This window comes from Epinephelus lanceolatus, chromosome 12, assembly GCF_041903045.1.
Source record: "Epinephelus lanceolatus isolate andai-2023 chromosome 12, ASM4190304v1, whole genome shotgun sequence".
Classification (NCBI taxonomy): Eukaryota; Metazoa; Chordata; class Actinopteri; order Perciformes; family Serranidae; genus Epinephelus; species Epinephelus lanceolatus.
In genome coordinates this window covers 19,448,844-19,472,306 of record NC_135745.1, presented here as the reverse complement: position 1 = coordinate 19,472,306, position 23,463 = coordinate 19,448,844, and the positions used below count along the sequence as shown (strand labels likewise).

Here is a 23,463-nt window from a genome sequence, read left to right as displayed (position 1 = left end):
TTGGATGATTCTGCACTTCATGACGTATGACCAGATGTCAACGGTCAGTAGCAATGCAGGAAGTAGTGAGCCCTTTATGTAGACAGGTAGTAAGTAAAGGTGTGCAGGTCAGGGTGGTGGATTGCTGGATTTCAATACCTGACACTGAACCGCCATGCTTTTTCTTCCCCTTTTCAATAACACACACATCTTGCAAAACCATTTCCACTGCAAACCTTCTGCTCACTGCGACCCCAACTCTCTTTCTCAGAGAATGAAGCATAAAGCGTAAATAAAGCGATCAATCACATTCTTTACATCCATCTGGTGTTGCCATAGTGCTGTTAGTGAGGAGAAATCTGACCCTGAACTACAAAAGTTTTGCTGTATAGGTGAATCCAACTCAACTCTAGCCGTACCTTAGTCATACCGTAAATACCACGCACAAATATAGTAGGAAGAAAATTGTGAAATTTCATGCTCTGGCTTTGCTTGAGCTGAACTTGATGTCATGACCAGTTTAGTTAATGCAATGAATATGTGGATGTAAATAAAACAGCACCATCGACACGGTTCCTTTGTGAGTCTGCACAGGTTGTGTGTACAGATCTTTAATGAATGCCGCTTATTATCTGTAGGCGTTTGGAAGCCATTGCGAGAAATGACAGACATTCCCAACTTGAAAGCCCGAGGCAGGCTGAAGCAAAGGAGGTACACCAGTAAAAGTAAATAACATTTCATTCAGAAATAAATCCCGGGAAGCTCAAGATGCCACACATGACATCGTAAAAAACACGTAGTAGATTCCTCCTTTAATAATCTAAGAAAGACTTGGTAAAAGTGGCTTCACAAGGCTCAGAATCACACTGTACTGAAAACACTGAGACAAATCCTCCTGTACAGTCATCTTGTATGATAGAGAAGACACAAGGAGAAGACAGAAGGGGGATTATTTTTTCCGCCTCTCCTGAGTAGAGAGTCGTGTGTGGCGGTGCTGACCGTGTTATTGATTTCTAATGTTATTCCACATCAACGGAAAACAAAAACCTTGAACCGTGCAGGCTGTCCCACCTTTCACGTCTCCCTCTCCATCGTTCCTCACTTATTGATCAGATGTCTGCTCGTTAATTAAGACATGACCGCTACCGGCTGGCTGTGCGGTCAGAGCTGCACATCTGCAGGGCTGCAGCGGGGCCTGGGAATGAGAGGCAGCTAATCCATAAGTGCTAATGTGCTATTTCTCTCATCCCCCCCCCCCCCCCCCCCCGTGTCATTCTCTATTTTTCCCTAACCATTTCTCTCGTTTGTCTTTTTCTTACCTCACTGCTTCTTTCGCTTTTCCTTTTTTATGTAATATACCAACATGGTGTCAAAGTAACCATGAAATAACTTTTCAACAGGGCCACACGTGAATATATCAAGCTATCAATATAAACACATACAGAGAAATATGTTTTTGATAGTTAGTGGTATTCATACAGTTAAGATTAAGTGGGATTTCTACTAAAAATATATGTCCATTCCTCAATTACCCTGTAAATTATTCATATTCCTTTGATGCCTTGTCTGTCAGAGCTAGATCAAATAAATGATTCATAATTGTAAAATTATCTGACGCCTATTTTTTTTTAATAAATAATATTCATACTGGTTGAAATAAACAATTTGGTTGTATTTCCCGATTCTTGCTGATCAACAGTTTAGTGTGAAAGGAATTAAAGGCCTGTCCCAAATATAGGCCTGTTGATTCCAGTGATTTAAGCAAATAATAGCCCAGGCTACTAATTTAAGTTTTACGGTATATTACTTGATTAACATTTTGTACTTTAAGCAATTGTGTTTTTTTTATGGAATGCAATTTAAAATGTTCTCAGTTTTCATCTTTGTAAAACATCTTTTTAGTCAAGTGTCCAGTATACATCCTGTACATTCCATAAACAACGTTAGCTTTGTCACTTGGTTAGGAACACTCATGTTGAAATTCACTGTACATGGAACTCCGGGAGAAAATCAACCTCCAATATGGAAAAGTGCAATGGAAGTATCATTCAAGTCAGAATTCGTCCACAGCTCGGGCAAGATCAATCTAGCCCAAGTTCACCAACATAAACACACCTGACGTCACAGCAACATGGCGGCGCACACAGAGAACCAAGCAGAACAACATCATCAATTATTTCATTTTAGAGTTTTATGCAAATCCAATGAAGCTGATTTATGCTTGATCAAAGTCTTTGCAAGCATCATATCTCTGTACCAGTCCACACAAAACAACTGCACACAAGTTAGTGGCTGTGGTGTGTCACACTATTACACTAAGCACCCATTTACACGAGGGGTGGAAATCACCACAGGCTCCACGATATATATTATCACAATACTTTAGTTGCGATACAATATTATTGCGATATTAATGTGTTGCGATATGCTGAGTATTGCGTTAAAATATACTGCGATTCATTACCTGTTTGCAACTGCAAGCTATGTCCCCAAAGAAAAACTTTGTGAATGTCTGTTTTATCCAATAAGATCAAGTTTTCAGTCTGTTTATCTCACTTCAGTCATTTTTTTTTTGAAGTGGGCTGAAAAAGCAACTGATGATATTTTTCTAGTAGGCCACCTAAAGATTAATTTGTATTTATAACATTAATAATTGATACAATAAAAAAAAATACTTGGCACTGTGTGATGATGCAATATTGCCACACCAAGATTTTGCAATACTATGCTGATGATACTCTGATTTTTCCCCCAATCCTATTTTACACAATACACCATTTCTCTTCCAGACAACATTTGTATGTGGGGCCCATGTGGGTTATGCTAAGGCTACTTGGTACCAGGTGGGTATGGGCCCAAAATGGGCATCTTATCTGGGGTAAAGCCACCCATTTGGGCAATCGGCATGGGGCCAATATGGAACCCTTGGACAATCCCATATAGGGCCCATTTTCAGCCCATTTACTATCCACATAGGCCCCCATACAGATGTTGGCTGCTGTGGTAATAGATACAAGTCCCCTGTAGATGCTTGTGAAGCTCAGACACTTGCCATAGAAACATCACTTTGCTATGGGGGTCCATGTTCTCCCAAGCAGATGGCACTGGACTTTCCCAGTTGGGAATCTGACTTCAGGGGGCATTCCAGTTGAATTATCCAAATGGGAACTCATAAATTCCGACTTTCCTGTTCAAATGGAATGCACCACCTGGCTGTTATTACCTAATAACTCATCGCTACTTAACAACTTGTTTTTGTAGCGCAACCTGTTTAAATTTAGTGATGCATAAATCTCCAGTGAGCACTTAGTGTAACTTACATTATGACTAGGCTGAGTTTGCATGAAACAGCTGATGTAATCGGCTCCAGGATTACCACAAGCAAAGACAAGTTTACTTCTCAAAGACTTAATGATCATAAAACTAGAACATTTAATAATTTTTCATTCGGGACGATAGGCCATACTTGATACTTGCAAGTCTTGTGCAATTCAACACCCACTGAAACTCTGCTTTGTAACACATAAGGAAGTAAGAATGTCTTATGTTAACATGACTGCAGGCTTGTAGAAATTAAAAAAGAGAGATGTTTTATTCCCTTCTGACTTTCTGTGCTGACAAATATTAAACAAAAGCAAATTTCAAAGACAAACAAAATACCCTGAATCTTCCCTCTGAGGTATACATGAGAGTTATTCAAAGGCAATTTGGATACAAAGGAATAATAGTTTTAGATAAGATATGAAACATTTTACTATTATTATATGCTCCCCGATGTTCCCCTTGAGCTATAGACAAACTCTGTATCTCCCTCTCCCGGTGGGAATCCCAGGCTCATAAAAATGCTGTATCACACACTTTCACTGTATCTTGCACTTAAAAAAGAGTCTATCTAAATGTAGCGCCTCCGCAGTGCATTCACAGGACGGGCATTGCACCCTGCTGAACCGTGTATAGAAGATCTAAACCCGGAGGATAGAATGCCTTCCAATGGTCGCATATAGAAATACAAGAAAAACTGTAATGCTATTACACCATATCATCTAGCATATAATGTGCCAGGATATTTTCCTCCCTCATTTAAACTACTGACATCTGTCTATTCTGAAGAAACAGCCTTCTAACTGTTTTTGTGCCTCTCTGCCTCTTTCTCTTGCTTGTACATTTATTAGGTAGGACAGGATGCAGCAGGAGGAAATAAATCAATATTCCTCCTGAGTAAGTAAAGACTGTTGTTGAGTAGCTTGATGGAATGTGTCGTTGATTTGTGGCTCAGTGGGTGGAAATGATTTCATAATTTTTGACGATTGCAAAGTATAGAAGTGCAAAGATGGCAGAACATTCAGAGTTGCACAGCGTGTCGCTGGATTTTTGTTTTTTATACTTTTTCCTCCGTCAGTATTTCTACATTCAAAGGTTTTTGAACCCACATTCACCCTTATGTTTGAGCAATTTCTGTTTCTCTACCTTTTGGGATGTTTGCTGCACCAGATGGCCGCTTTTTCATTTCATATCTGGCAAAGACACGTAAAAGTCTGCTTTTTATTTAAATTAGCCATTGCCAAAGTTTAATTGTTGATCTACTATTTGCAGTTTAAATCATACCCAATATACACGGCACAGTTGAGTGGTACAGAACGGTGAGCAACCTTTTGCTTTTATCAGCCTCTATAGGTAATGAAAGATTTGAAAAGATCTTGTCCTCGAGTTAGATTAATTCAACCTTAAAATTTCAGAGATATGTAAATTGCAAACAAGCAAGGTGGCAGCTGCGATTCAGACAGATGGAATAGTTTATGGAAATGTGGGGGTTTTAAACACTGGAGGAGATTTTTTAGGCTGCTTTGATATTTTTCAAACTAAATCTCTTTAAATTTTATACTAAATCTTTCATATATTTTTAAAAGGATTTAGTGTTCCTCCACATGAATTATGGCAAACTCCCTTTAGACCTTCATTTATTGAAGTAAGTAATCGTACTGTTAATAATAATAATAATAATAATAATAATATAATAATTATTAGCTTTCTTTTTAAAATATTTAGCGAGCTAGCTTCCCTGATATCTATAGGTGGTGTGACCCATAGCTTTGGGGCGTAACTGACAAAAGCTGCATCCCTGATCTTCTTCCATCTGTTGCTGGGAACCTCCAGTAAACCAGTAGCAGATGATCGCAGAGTTCTAGCTCTAGTTAACAAGGGAGTTAGCAATGTAGCTCAGTCCCAGCCCATGTAGGGCTTCGTATACAAGGAGGAGGAGCTAGGAGCTGGTTAATAGCCGAGCTGCAGAGTGGTCGAGTCGGCTTGAAAGAAAGGCATGAGTCAATATCTCAGCATCTTTGTCATATAGAAATGGTCCTACCTTAGCTATGTTTCTGAGGTGTAAAAGTGTTGTTTTCGCCACCTTGTTAATTCGGGATCACACCAAGACTTGTAACCTCATATTTAATCCAGGGAGTTAAATTCCCAGATTATTAAGCAGCATTTCTCTTTTTGTTTTAGGGCTGACAAGCAGGATTTCAGTTTTGTTAAAGAAATACAAAATGATCATTTGTTTATTACTCACCCTATGTTATGTTAAATTCATAATAAAACTTTCACATTTTCTCACATGCGTCCACAGTGAAAGAAGTGAAAAAAATTGTCAATGAAGAGACTTTTTATGCGCAAAACAATAAACTTAGATGATACAAATAATACAGACATTTTGTTGGCTTTTCTTTATGGGGCGTGGTTGCACTGGAGAAATAGTTGATGACCTAAGCATCTCTAAATATGGCTACAGCCCTTCTACTGACAGCAGAGATCCAACAGATTTGTTTACTGAAGGGAGTATCATGCATTGTCCATTATTTAGCACTTGAAAATAGTTGAAAAGAGATAAACTTATATGGCTGAGAGCCAAAGTAAACACCGATTCAAGCTTATCAAACACAGGATGCTCATTTTCCTTTAAATGGCTACATTGCAGTCTTGCCCTTCACATAACCACACCAGCCAACACAAACAGCACACACAAATTCACTGGCTCTTATCCAGCCTCTCATATACAGTATACACACACGTGCACACGCACATGCCTCCAATCCTCCAAGCCCGTGCCCTGTGAACCATGACAGCTGTAGCCAGCTTGATTGACAGAGTTTGAAAGTCAGGTTCAAGTGCAGGTTCACACGACCCCCAGCGTTACTCCGCTACCACCGTAAGGCTCTCTCTGGCTCTGCCAACGCCTGCTCACTTATCTTCCACCAGATGTCTGTCACATGCTGCGATGTTTTCTGCCAGTCATCTTCCAGTCTCCAGCGTTTAATTAGTGCTCATTAAGGCCCAGGCTTTCTTTGTAAATAATATATGGAGAGAAAGTACATCAACATAAGCTGTCTCTGGTGGGCCAGGAGCCATGAATAGTAAAATCATCAACATGTCCTTTTGCTACACTTATTGTATGATCAGGCTTTGCTCATAGTGGAACACACAAGGTTCTTCTAATGTATGTAGGTTTATTTGTCGTGTGTGTCCTCGCTTGAGTAATGCATGTTTTTTTGTCATTATTTTGAAATATTAACAGCACTTCTAGAAAAACAGATTTTTTTATTTGTACTTTCACCCTTCATACCGTAGTAGGTGAGTGCATGCAGTAAGCACCACTTGCATGCTTCTGTGCTCACACACACAGGCACACACACACAGAGAACACAGAGCATGCAGCCGGCCTCTGATTTCCATATTAATATGTCTTCCCATTGCCGATTTCTTCACGGGTTCCTCCTTGTCTCACTGGCTTACATCACATGAATGAGACGGCCCTCTCAGGGCTGAGGTGGGTAGACATTACCATACTGTATGCCTACATCAATGCACAACCTCAATAATAGGCCCTGTCATTGAAACAAATCACAGGCTTTCAGTGGCAGTGGCCCAAGCCACGTAAATTCAAATTTCATTTCGCCTCTGCAGAAAATTGAAGCAGGGGGAATTAACTTGTGATCCATTCCTAATATTTCTCCAACAATTTGGGGAGGCCTGGCATGGCTACTTTATATTTCGATGGGGGACGCAAACAATTTGCTTGAGATGTATTACATTACACCCCGAAGAATGACAAAATTGGCCACAGCACAGAGCGACGAAAACAAGCCTAATCGGACTCTTCAATTTCACGGTGACACAGCCTGGTGTAATGAGGTGACTCTGTGACTCCCCTCCTCTCCTCCTGAACGCGTTCAATGCCATACGAGATGTAAAAAGAGTCAATGTAAAGTAACACTGTCAAACTCATTATGCTAGCTGGATCTGCCTTGTTCCTGCTCAAATTATTGTTGTTGATGTCAGAGACTTTTGTCTTGTCTTTTTGTATCCCTGCAACTTTGTCTTATGGAGTTTTTTAAAGGCAGCCTGGATGTAAACACGCAGCTTCTATTTTTTTAGTTAATGAAACTGGATAGATACTGTATTTAATTTACTGTTATTAACCTAAAAGTTCAAATCAAGTTAGGTTGCACATTACAGCAAACGTCCCTTTATCAAAATCATGTCTATAAACATTTACTTGTATTAGATCACATTATCTGAGCTGTATTATTCATTTGAATATACATGAATAATTTCATTTATTCCGAAGGAGTAAACACTGTTTAGTATCCAGTCTATTAGCCCATCCATACCTTTCAACAACAGGACGACAGGATATCAGAATTTATTCAGTTACTTCTTATACTGTATTTTATAGAAATTATTTTCCCAACATTATGCTCTTAATGCATTAAGCCTCAAGCTGTTAACACAATATAATTCTGGTGGGGACAAAAAAAACTAATACTGAATTTGGGCCTCAAATTTACATATATTGAGACAAAAAACACTGAGGGCAGCTTTTAAATATGTATAAAAAATGTGTTGGGGTTCTTTAATTGAAAACTGCCGAGGGAAATCAATGTGTTTTACATTAGACATAGGCAAGGCATTAAAACAAGATTAAAAAAGAGCAAATTAAAAATGAAAAAAGAAATTATTGTGTAGTACAAGATACTACTAAATGGTCCTAAATTAAATTTAACAAAAGGCAGTGGCAAACATAAAGGAGTTAAGCCTCTTTTCCCAGAAGATCTGAAAGGTTTGGATGGTCATAACATAGCAGCTGACCAGTGATAATCATTTTTCTTTGGCTCCAAAAACAATAATTACGGTTTATCGTTGTGAGCCGGAGCAAAGTTTGCCATTCCTTCAGGACACTAAGAGACAGGATCCCATGGAAACAGGACCAACTTCCTGATTTTAAAACGACATTCTCCCATTTTTGGTCCCTGTGTAGCCCCCATGTATCACAGCATCCCCTTCTCTCATGTAAAAGACATCAAACAGCCTTTCTATCCCTGTAAGGTGTTTGCAGGTTATTCTGGTTTGTCTGGGTAACACACTGACATTCATCTAAAACTTTCAGCAAAGCCAAAGTTTCCCCTCTGCAGCCTTGATCTCTCCATATCTGTCAGAGCTCTCACTGGTCAGGATATGTGAAGCTCAAAAAGTGTCTTGTTGAGGAAAGTTTCAGGAAGCCTCAGTATGTATTTATACAGCATGGAGGCACATTACAGGCTCTGACCATGGATGCCTTGTGAGAGGGAACAGGTGAAATATAGAGCTGAGGGAGACTGGTTTGCTCAGTCAGTCCTGGCAGTCAGAGTGGCGTTCATGGGTTAAATCTCTAATGGGAGAAAAGTCAGAAAAGGGGCTTTTCGGTTTAAATACTGTATAGATATTTTATAAAATTCTAAATAATGCCTGCATACACGTTTGCAGGTTTAAGGCAATGTTTTTAGAAGATTTCTTCCCCAGAAACATTTTGTACTGTAGGAGCTGTTGCCACTATTTTCCCAAATGCAGATAATATGCAATTCCTATTATCTTTATTTTCCTTATCTTCATAGCAGTGGGGAATAATGTGCAGACATTTTTAGCTACCAGCCCTTCATCAGTGTATGACCTGGCCCAGGGAGCCTCAGGATTTATACCCCACCACAGGTGCGAACAATCAATTAGGTCAACCACATCATTGCCTCCACAGAGAGAGAGAAAGAAAACCCAAGATGAACCACAGGGAACCAACACCAAACACCAGGCACATATAGTCTTGTCTGTTAGTGAGCATCAACAACTGTTAGCATAAAATAATCTCAGAGGGTGCAGACTTTATCTCAGGAGCACTGGTGTGTCGATTTGCAGGTCAGAAGACATCAAAATTGGTTTAAATGTTTCATCTAAACTCGACCCAGTTACAACAGAAACATCTATCAATGCTTACATTCTTCTTCTTTAATGCCAAAGGTCTACACACATGTATTAAAGACCCCCGCACACCCACACAGGTGTTTTCAGTTATTCTGATTAATTGGACCTCAGGTTGAAGTTGGCAGAGCTATGCTGGGAATTAAGAAAGGTCACCGAACTCAATCCACCAACAGGCTTTATTACAGCGGTCATTTTGCTTTGTCAAAGCAGGAAAAGCACAGGTGTTACTAATAACATTAACAATGTCTGCGTTCTATCAACGTGTCCCACAGTACCAGGACACTGTAACCAAAACAGCTAAGAGAAATTCAGCCACTATTAAAGGACCTCTGTATACCACATTCAGAGCATTAATACAGCCGCAAACAACTATGTACGCTACGTGAAGATATTGGAGTAATGGCATACTGACAGAAGAATGAAGTCACAGTTGTAATCTGAGCTTCTCTGTTCTAGCCAGTATACATGTTAATCCATGTGGTTCCATGTATGTCTATCCCAGTGGCTAGCTCATCGCTGCCCCTCTGCACTGTGCTCGTACAGCAGCTAAAAAGCTGATATTTTAAAGGCATTGTCATAGAAGAGTAGTAACGACCCTCCAGTTCCCTCCAGGGTTAACACCGTTGGCTCTGTCAACACCAAGCAGCAACAACAAGGTTGAAAAATGAAGCCAGTATGGAAGTGCCAAAAACCGCAGTTCCTCTAATGGCCACTTGAGGCTGACTCCAGAAGCCAGTCAATCCCCATAGACCCCCATGTTAAAAAATACAGCAGAAATTCACATGTGTACACCCAGGTACAAATAACAGTTTAGGTCTCTATAGCTAGTTTCCTCCTACATGATGACTGTACAGTGGATGGATTTTTAAATAACTCACCCATTTTAACTTTATTAAGGCTTAAAGTAAGGCATAATTAAGGGTCGGTCGCTTTGAGGGATAGGCTGTCTACTGATAGTGTCCTCAGCTTCTCAGTCTGTTCCACCTCCTCATCTGAATATGGTCATTTCTGGCTCCAAATAAATCCATTCATAATTTTTACAGTCTATGGTTAGAACTGTTGCCGTTTAGCACAGTTTGCGCTGTTAGCACTGTTATCAGCCACCTCCGTGTTGAGAGCCGTGTGCAGGCAATCCTGGCTCAAATTCTGAATTATAGATATGCTCGGAATGTTGTATACAGCTCCTTTAAATTTATTATTTGCACATGCCCTTTTCCTACTGTGACATATCAAAATGTCTTTTTGGAAAAGGGCCTATACAAACAAAAAAGGTGCAATTACTCCTCACCTTAACAGGTACTACAGGAGAGTAAAGGCGCATTTATATTCCCTTTAGGTATGAAAATGGACACATCAGTTTCAAATATTGGAAAACATCACTGCCCACATACTTTCATGCTTCCTTTATGTTGGCATAGAAACGTACAATTAATGGCACTGGGGGGCAGGGCCAAAAGTTTCTGACAGCAACAAACGTAGTTACAGTGGTAAAGGAGGTTCTGATAATGTACCTTTTAATCTTGGCAACAGCGGTATTCTGTGAGGCCATTAAATACAGTGCAATATTATTGATTTGTTCTGCCCGCCAATTTTAAAATGTCTTCATCATGCCCTTTGGCCCTGTCTCGCTTGATCCTAACCACACTGCCTGCATGACTACTGATGGTACTCTGTTTCATCCGTATCCATATGCTTTCATAAAACAAGCACAAATATGGACAAAATGAATAAAGAGTATGGCTCCGTCTGTATCCGTATACGTATCTTACGTTGAGCATAAATGAGCTGTAAGTGAGACATCAATCAGGCACGGTCTGTACACACCTGCACCATCTTCAGAGGTCTAATTAGACAAATAGGCAGCACCTGTGTGTGCGGACTTGTAGAGCATACCTCTCTGGCTCAAGCAAAACTGTGTCAAACATTAGCCGAAAACTAAAATGGATTGCTCGTGTCAGCAACAGTACAGTTTCCAAGAGAACTGATGTGGCTCTATGTCTACTTTTAGATACACAAACTGCTGTTCCACCACCTTTAGCATAACATGTCTATTATTATTCGCCACCTTACCGCTGGTAGCAATCAAATCAATAATGTAGCTAAATATATTAACGTAATGCTAAATATGCTACTGTGAAGACACCTGTAGCATACTGCAGATTCTCGCAGTGAAGAGGTTGCACCCATAATTCACTGATGATAGAAATAGGAATAAGCTGGATGGTTTTCAAAGCCAAATTTCTCTTTATATTTAATGCAGATTTTCAAAGAATGACGCCTCTACTGGATGGCTCCCATTAACAGGTCATCACTTATCATCAAATTCTGCTACATTCTTTAGCTGCTCTTTAGACTACTAGACTCATTATGGCTTTTATAACAGCCATATAATTTCTCCCTATTCAAACATTTCTTTTGCCTGACACCGAGTTCACTATAATTTATCAGCTCTGAATTTTAGAGGCAATGCAACAAATGGAAGTTATATCATGCTTTTTAGTCTTTCACAATTACCTCAGGGCTTTAGGCTTCACGGTGACAAAGTTAATTACACTTTGGCAAAATTGCAGTTTATTCAGTTAAAGGCTTGATTACTATAAATGTTGCCAAGATCAGGACATTAATTTATAGTAATTTGTCTTAAGCAAAACTTACACTTAATTAAATCAATAGCTTCAATGTGTATTTTCTTGGAAGTCATTGTAAGGTTACATTTGAAAATTAGCGAAAAAAATGAACGTTTCCCTAACCTTTCAGTTCTGGCTCTTCTCCTTTGAGGTTCTTATTTAACGAGTTCTGTGCTCCTCTCTTGTCTTGAATCAGAGGTACTACAGTAGAAGCTGTCACAAGGAAGAAAAGCTGTGTTAGACATAGTGAGCCTGTCAACACAGTGCCAAGCAGCCAGGAGAAGCCAAGGTACGGCAGCAGACATAGGGCACTGCAGCTGTCTACTCCAGAGTATCAACATAAACTAGCCCGTAGCCTCACCTCACTTCACTCTAGAGACTTGTTCTTTTTTCACATTTAGCATGAACTTTCACAGGCCACAGTTTAGTTCAGAATCTGTATCACGTCATTCACCAGGTGCAGCATAAATCAGACGCTGTGATGTTTTCTAACTACAATGGAAGGAGTCTCTGTCGGTCTGTCCTTGGATTGTCTCGACAACAGTTCATTCGTTCAGCTTCACGTTCGGCGAGTGCCGAGGAGGACTTAAGAAAGTGCTGTGTCGACTGCAAGCTCTTGAGATTTACTGGACATATTTATCAGTAGTGTGTCAGGATCTCCTAGAAGCACACACAGTGAAGTGCACTGGAGGGACCCTTATTACCTGTTACACCACTGAAAGGCATGCTTTGTACAGCCCACTCTCCATTGCTTGCTACAGTACATTCAAGAACAGATGAAGACGGAGAGACCAGAGATGTTACACTGTAGCAGCAATGCAGCATTTAGCAGCAATGAGGCCATAAAATGTTTGTTTGAGCTTTTGCACCTAAATGAAATGTATATTCTAGCGCTACTATGTCATGGCAGGTGTATTGCTCAGGACCCAAGGAAGCAGAGTGTCAAAGAGTTTGTATGCTTTAATGTTCAAAAACACTTCATTTTCCTGATACCATCTGTGCTGGAACACCTGTATTGTGTAACACCCTTTGGCTGAGACACTACCTTTTACCACCTGTCTTTTTAAGCCCCCTCCCTAAAAAGCCAGGTCTGCTCAGACCAGATCAGATCAGATCAGCGTGTTCTGACAGCATCGTTGTTGCAGCCAGGGAACTGAATGTAACGGAGAACAGTTGCACTTTCTAACATGAAAAAATCACCGATAAAAGCTTCTAAACCAGCATGAATATGATCCAAACCTGGGGAAAAATAAACATCACCAGCAACCAAAATAAAATGTTTCCCGACATTAGCATGTACCTACATGTAGCAGTGTAGTTGCAGCTGGGATTAAAAATCACAGATAGAAGCTTCTAAACCCAACTGGACACAACTGGCAGCAGGAATATGATCCGAAATCTTGGACAAATGAACAACGTCGGCAACCAAGATCACTTTTCCCTGATGTTTGCTCGAAGCTTCTTGTTGGAGAGTAGGCTTTGTAATATAAAGACTTAAAGACTTGCAGTAGTGTACCTGGAGCAGATGACTATAAAGAAATCTAAACCCTGAGGTTTTTGATCATAGGGATTACTTTTTTATGTGTTTACCTAATTATATGAAACTCCGGCCACATATAAATATGAACATCTAACAGTGTAACACTATATTTATGACAGAAAATAAGGAAAAGCATAATAGATATAATTTACTGTGAAAGATTTGGTGCATTCAGATCTAAAAAAAAAAAAAAAAAAAAAAAAAAGATATTATCTTACCTGAAATGGGTTTTCACTTCCTTCCTTACTTCACACCACTTTCATTTGTTGTGTTCACAGCATTGCTAAATTTCATTCCTAAAATTCAACAAAGGCAATGTTGTGGTTACTCTGGACAATTTACAGACCTCACTGTAATCAGTGTCCATTGAAACTACTTGATATCAAAGAAACAGTTCAGATAACATCTGCTGACAACATAATAATGATTTTTTTTTCTTTTCTTTTCCTTTTTTTTTTTTTTTTTGTTACTTCTGGACAAGATATTGTTCAACAAACAAAATCTAAACTATAGTCATATTTAGCTACCACTAATGGTAAGACAATTTGCTCTTTGTGTTTGTGATTTTGATGAACAACATTAAGTAGTGTCTAGTAATGACTTACCCCTTTCTTTCACACACTATGACAATCATGCATGACAGTGTTCCATTTTGTCCCTTCTGAGAGAGTTTTCACCCCCAGCTGAAGAAAAATGTGATTGACGAGGGAGGGACAAAGACGTTAAATGATCTCCAGTGTCTCCTAAGGGAGGGTCACTTGTTTGGATAATGGATAATACCAATTGTTATTGGGCTTTACACTGAATAAAGGTCATCAAAACTTTATGAAATGTGCCTTCGTAATGGTGCCGCTTAAAATGGCTGGACATATAGGGGATCTCTTCCCTCTTGTGGCCAAAACTGGGGACAGAAAAACTGTCTGATTTCAATATGACAATGCCAGCGGCAAAAGCATCACATCCCAGAGCCCCCCTGAGTGCACATCCTCTACTCTATCAGTGTGCAACGTGCACCGGTTGGGCTCGATGATCCAGATTTTGCTGGTTTTTAATTAAGTGGAAGGTCAAATCTCATCGCTCTTGACTTCAGGGAGCTGCTGCTGTCTGCATGGCAGAAGAGCTACACCCAGTCATTAATTTTATGGAGCAGGGACTTTAATTGATTAAAAAGTTAAGGACTATGGGGAATGCGGGGTAAGAGGCACTAGCATTTAGTTGCTGTGAATGTGAGCTGGTATTCAGTCGCATCCATTATGGCTGCTAATGTTGTGAGACAGCACTTAACCTGAGGAGAGATGGTGATTTTCTTTTATAGAAAGACTTAAGTAGTTGTTTTCAACTTAAATGTTGCTGTGGCTGTAGAAATTCATGTAACTGCAACAACGGCAGCTTGAACTGAAAAGGTTTGCATGGTCGTCTACGGTTTATGTGAATTCCTGCAGGCTCACCTAAGATTTCTTTGAGTCATTGAAAACAGTCAAAAGCCTTTCATAAATGTCCAAAATTGCAGTGAGGCTTTTATTCATTTAACCAATATTGAACCAGGAAGTCCCATTGAGACTGAAATTTCTTTTACTAGAGAGACCTGGCCAAGGTAGCCGCCAATCAAAACACATTAAAATGTAACAAATACAACATATAATACAGAAATCCACAATAAAACAACAACTATTCAAACATAGTGGCCTCTAAAGAAAAACAAGCACATGTCTCTGTCAACACATTCTTTATGATGCCCTTAAATTCATCAATGGATGTAAGTGTATCTATGTATTTATCTACTGATTGTGTGTGTGTAAATAATGTTTGTGCTATTTTGGACACTTTTGTTTGCCCCTTTCATTACAAATGTTATTACAATAAGTATAACAATGCCCCTTCAAAGATTACATCACATTCCAGATGAACTAATTTTGCCATTTGGTGCAACACGTCTTCACACTATCTAGCATTTATAAGTGGCACCAGAGAGTGAATAAATGTTAATATCAGTCTATAACACAGGACCCAACCTGGGGATCCTTACCCTATGAGGAGTCGCCAAAGCACCAATGGGTTTTGCAAGGCGTACTTGATTTGAAATGGATGTAAGAAAGCTTAAAAATATATGCATACTGTACAGCAGGCCTGTGTCTCAGCATTTCAATCATTTCTGTGAAGAAAATTAAATAAAATTGTTATCTTTTAAATTTATATTAATATTGGAGATATACTTTTTTTTTTTTTAAGATATTTTTTTGGGGAGAGAGAGGGAGGGGGATGACATGCAGCAAAGGGCCACAGGCTGGACTCGAACCCGGGCCGCTGCGGCAACAGCCTTGTACATGGGGCCCTGTACACCCTTTGCTTAACAGCCTTATCCTGTGTTAGAAAAGTACGGAGTCAAAACAACCAAAGTATCAGGAAAACTTATCTCTGATGTAATATTCACCAAAAAAAGAAACTAAAAATTCAGCTCAAAATTCATCCAAATCGCTCATTTTACGCAAACTTCCAGCAGTAACTGCATTCACTATTTGAGTTAACTGTACATTTTATTTTGTGGTCTGTGCGTTATTGTTATGCAGTGGAAATAATATGAAATATCCATAAAATATGTCTTAAGGTTTTGGATCCAAGTTAGAAATTCCAGTATCGTGCCAATACAAACAAAGCGTCACATCTAATCACATAGAATACTGTCTCAAGGACTTTAAATATATTGTAAACAGTTTTACGTACGCAAACACGCGATAAATACTTTATATCACTTGGTAAAATTAATATAAGCCCACACATAGGGGTGGGCAATATGGCCCTAAAATAATATCACGATATTTCAGGGTATTTTTGTGACGATATTCTTAACAATATGACAAATTAGTATAAACAATATTTTATTATTAATTTAAGAAAATAATTCCCTCTGAGTGGTTACCCACTAATATAGACGTTTGGAGCTGTTCATAAAACATTCAGGACGCTCAGGCCTAATGACGCCACAATTTATGCCACACTAACAAAGCTGCTCCTCTTTTTGGAACCACCGCGGACTCGGTATTAATTTAGCTTTCAGCTATGCTTGTTGTTCCCACGGGTCACAGTATGACATCAATGTCAACAAGTCAAAATATCGCAAGTATCACAATATTCATTTTTCGTATGATATTGAAAATTATACCCGTATTGTAATGAGATGATTTGGCACACCCCTAACCATACATACAATTGATACCTTGTAATTGTTACTCTTGGTAATCTGTTGGAAAACATAATGTGGAGGGAATACTTCACCAACAAAATAACCACATGTAAATCATTGTAATCACAATTCATGAAGAAAACACTGTTTTTTTTTGCATACCTTCATGGAAACGGCGAACATGTTGATTTATTGATTGATTGGGGACCAGCAAAACTATATCAAAACATCCGTTTACAAACTCTCACACAACTCGTGCAGTATAATCTAAGCCTAAATCGTATGCTCAGTACTTTCCAAGCACATGAATTTTTGCAACAACAAAAAAAAAACCCTTCATACTGGAGTCTGGCTTTGAAGAGAGAACTTTCATTACAGTTTTAAATCCAAAAGTAAGGTTTTGGCAAAAATGTATTTGAGAAAGAGAAGGTTTTTTTGAATGGGCAAAGAATTTGCAATCACGTAATAACAAGTAGATGTGTATATACCATAAAATTGCAGTAAGACATTATGAGAATAATTTTAACTTAAATGAATTCAAACATTTATAGGTGTGAACTTTCAAACCCTAATCAAGCACCTTTCATTTTTAGAAGAGTGGCATTTCTAAAGACATTTTTATAATATAAGTGGGTTATGAATATTTTGTATTTGTGAGGATGATGCCTTCAAATGATACATTTTGTGGTTATAATAAAACAATTCCCGTAGGTGGATGTTACCAGACATCCACATTTCTTTCTTCATTTTTACTGCTGCTTATGAGCTCTACAGAACAGGCTTCATTTTCCCTTGTTTCCCGCAGTTATCTATCATTAATGTGAGATGTCACAGGAAGGCCAGGAAGTCAATTAGAATGGATGTATTTCTGACTGCTGCTGTCATTGCTCTGTCTCATGTTCACCGAAGATTGTAGGCAACAGATACCGGCTCCTCGGTCTCAAATGGGAGAAATCTTCCCTCGGAAGCACTTTGTAAAAACAAACATATGTGTAACTGTAAGCTGCTCAAACCCGTGGGGACGGGTAGTGTGTCAGATCCATCCCTCCTCAACTGTTTCTGTATCATCACCCAATCTCCCGAGAAGCTGAGGTCACCAGCTGTAACCTTTTACCCTCTTAGGAGTAAAATCAAATACGGAAAATTATATTTGGACTACACATGGAATATGAAACTGTAATACCTCAACAAACACAGGCTGTTCTGCCTCTGAAGGAGCTCTTCAGTGGGAGTAAACACAACTCTCGCTACAATATAACAAAAAAAAAGGTTATTTTCTATGAACATAATTTACTCCCTCCTCATTCAGGTTGTTAGAAACACACAAGTGAGACTCAAACTGCAACCAACTTGTTTTTTTCCACAAGCTTGGAAATACCAGCGCGCTTGTTCCATGTGGTCAAAAGAGGGGGTGGATTTGGTTGAGTGTTGAAAGCCATCAGGCCTTCTCTCCTCTCCAGTCAGGAGCATCTGTCAGCTCCGCCACAGTTCTGTCTAATAAACCAGCTCTGTCGACCGGTAGGGTTTCCTGCCTGAAGGCTCCCTTGCCAAATAACACAGCAACTTTGAAGAGGGAGAAAAAAGAGAATTCTCAGGCTACGCAGCTTCTTTTTATGCTATCATCTCTCTATCAGATCCCTGTTTTGTGCTCAATTAGCGAATCTTACAGAGTGCCTTTCATTTAGCTCTCAGAGTGGGAAAAGTGACCTTATTCGCGACGCTGTTCTCTCCACAGAGGCAGCGACAAATGAGGCCTTGTTTTTTTTTAAAGGAGAGCATAATGAAGCTTTGTGGAGGCACGATCCAAGTCAGATAACCCACCAGGATTTCAATTTACCCCTGTCAAAAAATTTGAAAAGCACAAATACACGCCACAGCAAGGGCAGACTTTGTGCATTCCCTCCAGAGGGTATGGATTCAATGGCTGCAGAAGGATGCCTATTCACGTGTCTGTCTTTTGTTGTTATCTTTCTGTCTCAGGTGCAAGTGTAACCTGCATGCCAACAGCTGTGTGTTTGACAAGGGGAAGCTTGGCTGTGAGTGTGAACACAACACCACAGGGCCAGACTGCAGCCGCTGTAAGAGGCACTACCACGGAAGAGCCTGGAGTGTGGGCTCCTACCTCCCTATACCCAAAGGAACAGCAAATATATGTAAGTATAACACCAATGTGTCTAATGTTTGGTAGATACAGAGTGGCCATGCAGCTAATTGCTGTTATTAACAAAGCATTTCCAGTATTGATGCAATAATAAAACATCGTACCTTTTAAGTTTTATTCTGTGCTCTTAGGAAATCGTTGCTCCTCCATATCACATTAGCTCTTTGCCAACTGCTGAACACATACAGTTTGTTATCTTTTGGATAGTGGACCTAGCAATCTTCCTACAGTACAAAATCTCTTACAATTAGAACTGTATATCAAACACTAAAATGACAACTGCGGGTGTTTGTTTAAACTCTTGGGGCAACCTCAGTTTATGTTGCAATCACAAACTACCTCTTTAATCGTGTGAGTAATATCTGTGCTAACTTAGAAGCAATGATGGAAGTAGCAGGACATGTCTACCCTCACCTGCCTGGGTTTGATGGCTGGACCATTTCTGTTTATTTGCCCCAAACAGCCAGTCTACCAACTGTAAAGATGTTAGTTGTAAGCTAGCTAGCATCCCGGGCAACTTAGCCAAGTCCAATTGCATCTTTCCATTGACTTCGTATGCAATTATGCTGCCTCAAAATTTTGCTTCATACTCAACCTGAACACACACTGAGGGAAGAGGTTAGAGTGGCTGGAGCTTTCAGATGGTGTAACATTGATACAAGATCCTGCAATTTGTATCTTGTTCCACCCAACAATCAAAGATGATTCCTTTTACCATAGAGTTCTTTTTTTATCTTGACCACACCATCATCTTTTCTTTCAAGAGCTTGTAACTAGATTTGCTCACTTAGATTTCTTTTTTGTTGTGTGTGGGCAGGGTGGTTGAATATGACTTTCTGTTTCTTTTTTACTATTTTAAGTGGGTAAAATTTTAGAGCGATTAAAACACCTGTCTCTATTCAAAGAATGTCTTCGGTGTTGGATGTGAGTAGCCTTCTTAATCTTTGGCTGCCCACTGACTCCTCATTGATCATTTTGACCCTTTTCATCCCTTAACATCCTTGAACAGACACAAGGTTCGTGATGAAGTTGTGACATAACTTGAGCAAAGTTCCATGGGTAGGTTACATGATGACAACCAAGCCATCTTCATGACAACTGAGCAAAGTTCATCTGCTCATGAAAACTATAAGATACAGTTAAAGCCCAGTTCAGACCAAAGATCCGTGACGAGCCGAGCTGAAACAGGCAACTACTTGCAAAGCGCTGTTGCCCAACAATCTAAAAACCTGCCAGTTCACACCAATGCAACTAGATTAGATGGACTACCGTCATCTCTATGCAACAACACTTTGTTCAGCTTTTCAGGCCTATATTGTGGCTGGATATAATTTGTAACTTCTTTACATATGAATGAGGATAGTGATAGTGAGATACTGGATAAAGCTGCATTTGTAGTAGTGATGAACTGTTTTGTACTGTACTAGACTGTATTAACCAGTGCCAACTGATCAGTCATACAGCATGCAGCAGCAGCAGCGACCCAACGTCCAACACCGGCACACCATGAGGACAGAAACAGAGGGCTTGGTGGGGACAGATCACCTGCGAACACATTGTTTGCTGTGATTTGACCAGCTGAGTTGCAGGTGACACCATCAGCCAGCTTGAGTCTCTGCAATGTTCTTAAACTGTTTCGTCTCGTCATGAATCATGGGTCTCAATTGGGCTTTAAAGTTCCTCAAAAGGCTTGTAGGCGGAAGCTGAGCAAAGACTACTACTATCAAATTAAATGTCACCTATACTTGAATCATAGGGCGGGTCTATCAGAAAGCTCTAATAAGACTCTCCTTTAGAATAGTCATATGAGTCATTGTGAAAGGCAGTGATGACCTGTTTTGTTATTTAGATGTAACTAGTTGGGTCTGTTGGGTTTGTTTTGTAGGAACTTCATCAATGATAAGTCATGCTGTGTTTTATGCATTCAGTGTTAAGTGCACATAATCTCCTTCCAATAGTTTAACAGTTAATTTAGTATTCCTGCCTCAACTCCATGACAAGTGTGAACTAATGCTAGATATTTTTCTGCCTGTTCAAATGGTATCTCTGAGGCAGAAGGTGCTCTTTTGCATTATCCCCATTATAATCTTGGACGGGAGTTGAGTCACATTTATCAAATCCCAAGCCTGAGGCAGGGGGCTCATTGCCTCAATAAATCTAATACAGCCACTCAGGGATGTGGTGGTGGTTGGCCAGGCGAGGCCAGATGGTGGAAGATCTAGCCCTCTGGTCCTCCGTTCACACTGATTCAGCCTTGCAGTCAGAAACTCTCATGGCAGCAGTCTGCTGGGATTGACAGCAGGTTTTTCAGATGCTCAGCTTGATTGTCTGACTTGAATTCTCAGACATGGCACTCTGATTAGATTTGTACAGAGATGTGATATTGCTATTGATCCGCTGATTTGGTGCGAGTACATTTGTGCAGTAAGGGTGCTTTTTCTTGCTCTTCTTTAGGCTATTTGCTGATGATAAATTGGTGGAGTACACAGTCATTTGTACGAATTTTATGAGTGGTTGTATATGCATGTATGTGCACAAAACTGTGTGGATGTGCGTGCATGCACATGAAGCGCATTGGATTGTGAGTGGGAGTTTGTTTTTGGGAACGTCTGTGAACTCTAAGGAGATATTGCTGGATTTACCCCTGCACCTCCTCTGTTATGAGTCTCCCTGCAATGTGGTGCTCGCTGTCAGATTGACAGGCCGTTATTAAAAAATCCAACACTTGGCCGCATCTGCACTGAACTGATGAAACCAAGGTCTAGCCATATCAAAAGCAATATTAAGCACTTGTTTGGCAGTGGCATAAAATGCAATAATGTTGCACATGGAAATGACGTAACAATATTGGTCCCCCAGGTGTTGAATGAACACACTTTTGTCTTGGATTATTCTTATTTCTCTCATGAGTAAAGCCTAGTAACATGCCTTTATCCATTATGTGAAGCTCATATTTCCTATGAGGATATTAAACATACAGGCCTCGTACCAAGACAAATATGCTGAACGTGCAAAATGTAATTATGGTTTAATAGCTTTCATCTGTCATCAAGTCTTCCTCTTTAATCATGGAAGTCATTTATCTCACAGGTAGGAACAGGGCGAGGTCTATTACATATTCAAACCCCTGCACATGCAGATATATGGACATACGTGACCCTTCATCTAATAAATTAGAGCCCAAAATGGAGCCCTGGGTTGCTATGGGCCATAGCTGTCAGCGGCAGAGAGCCACTGAGAGTGATTCAATCCAAGGCTTTCCTAAAAGAAGGAGGAGAAAAAAATCTGTAAGTTGCCTGCAGAGCAGAAGAGGAATCACTTCGAGAATTATGTTGACAGTCCACTTTGCAGGAGCGTCAACTCATCTTGTGTTCCAAAGCAGGTTCACAGGTTAAGAGGGGTTGGGGCTGAGAGTTTGATCAGACTGTAGAATGTGCTTTGGCTTCAAAGGGCAATATTGTTTGCCCTCCATTTCTCACACAGAACAACCACTGGTTAGGAATCGCAGCTTGCTTGGTTTCTTGCAAATTGGAGCATAAAATCTGTGCTTTTCCTGCTGCTGCAGTGTTGTGAACTTGCCAACAGTTGTTGTGACAGCCCCAAACTAGTAATGAAGTGATGAATGGGATGCAAACAATATGAAAACCCCACGGAAACATAATCACAGAAGGATAAAGTGATAAAGCATCAGAAAATGATCAGAAATTGGGCTAATTGTGGGGTAGGATTTCCCTGCTGATTACATTAACGTAACAAAGATAGTGAATCCACAGCCAGATACTGATAACACGTTGCAGACAAAGGCTGTAACCGTCTTGCCCAAGTCAGCTCCAGCTCACGGACAAGTACTTGGAAATATCCAATATCTCCAATCAGAGAATATTACAGCAAATTCTATGAATTATTTTCTGATGCTGTTTGACTGGTTTGATTTCCAGATTCGTAGATGCAAAGGTGATACAGAAAAAATACTCTTATCTTCCTTTTAAGAGAAGGAAAGCAAACATATTTATTTTGAACATAAATTAAAATGCTGATACAAAGACTTTCTGTATTGAGAATTTTGATTCTGTTGACATTTCATCACTGGCAGACCTGTTATTATCATCAGAAGTAGGCGTGTGTTAGACCACGCAGTGGTCAGGCTCTCTGCAGAGCTGTAGCTGCTGTTAATCAGTGCTGGACACAGTGGAGACCAATTTGATACGTGCTGGTGAGCTTTGAATTATTCAAAACAAACAACACAAACAATAAAGTTTCCAGAGTAAAATGAAATAAGTCACTTTCATTAAACATTTTTTCTTCGCTCTTTCCGCAGGTATCCCCAGTAATCATGGACCAGTGCGTAAGTTGATCAAGCTTTTTAAATTGGCATGCTGACTAATGGTTTCCTCCCTCAGTGATGACTAACTCTTGTTTGACTGATGAGGTTGGTGTGTGAAATTGTGCTGTACATTACCATTATCATTCATCAGTATGTTTTTCCACAGTGAAAGAATATGCATCCTAACAAGGCATTAACTTTGAATTACATCTTAATATCCAACTTTAACGAATAGAAGTGAGCCAGTGCATGGTGTAAGAAAACTGCAGTTTTAATAGTGACATCATAGACTGTATATTAAAGATGGATGATCTGACAGCTTCTAAAAGCAAAGCCAAAACATCTCAATCGCCCTCTGGTGGCTGG

The 23,463-nt window shown here is 39.7% G+C and overlaps 1 protein-coding gene across 3 annotated transcripts in view; it reads left to right on the top strand.

The window, feature by feature from the left end:
* The window catches only part of LOC117271462 (netrin-G1-like), an 87,319-nt gene that overhangs the window by 49,606 nt on the left and 14,250 nt on the right, over positions 1–23,463 (top strand). For all 3 annotated transcript variants that reach the window (XM_033649617.2, XM_033649618.2, XM_033649616.2), the window contains exons 4-5: positions 18,593–18,765; positions 23,092–23,118. In XM_033649617.2, the coding sequence (XP_033505508.1) occupies positions 18,593–18,765; positions 23,092–23,118 (200 nt within the window). The remainder of the gene's footprint in view (positions 1–18,592; positions 18,766–23,091; positions 23,119–23,463) is intronic.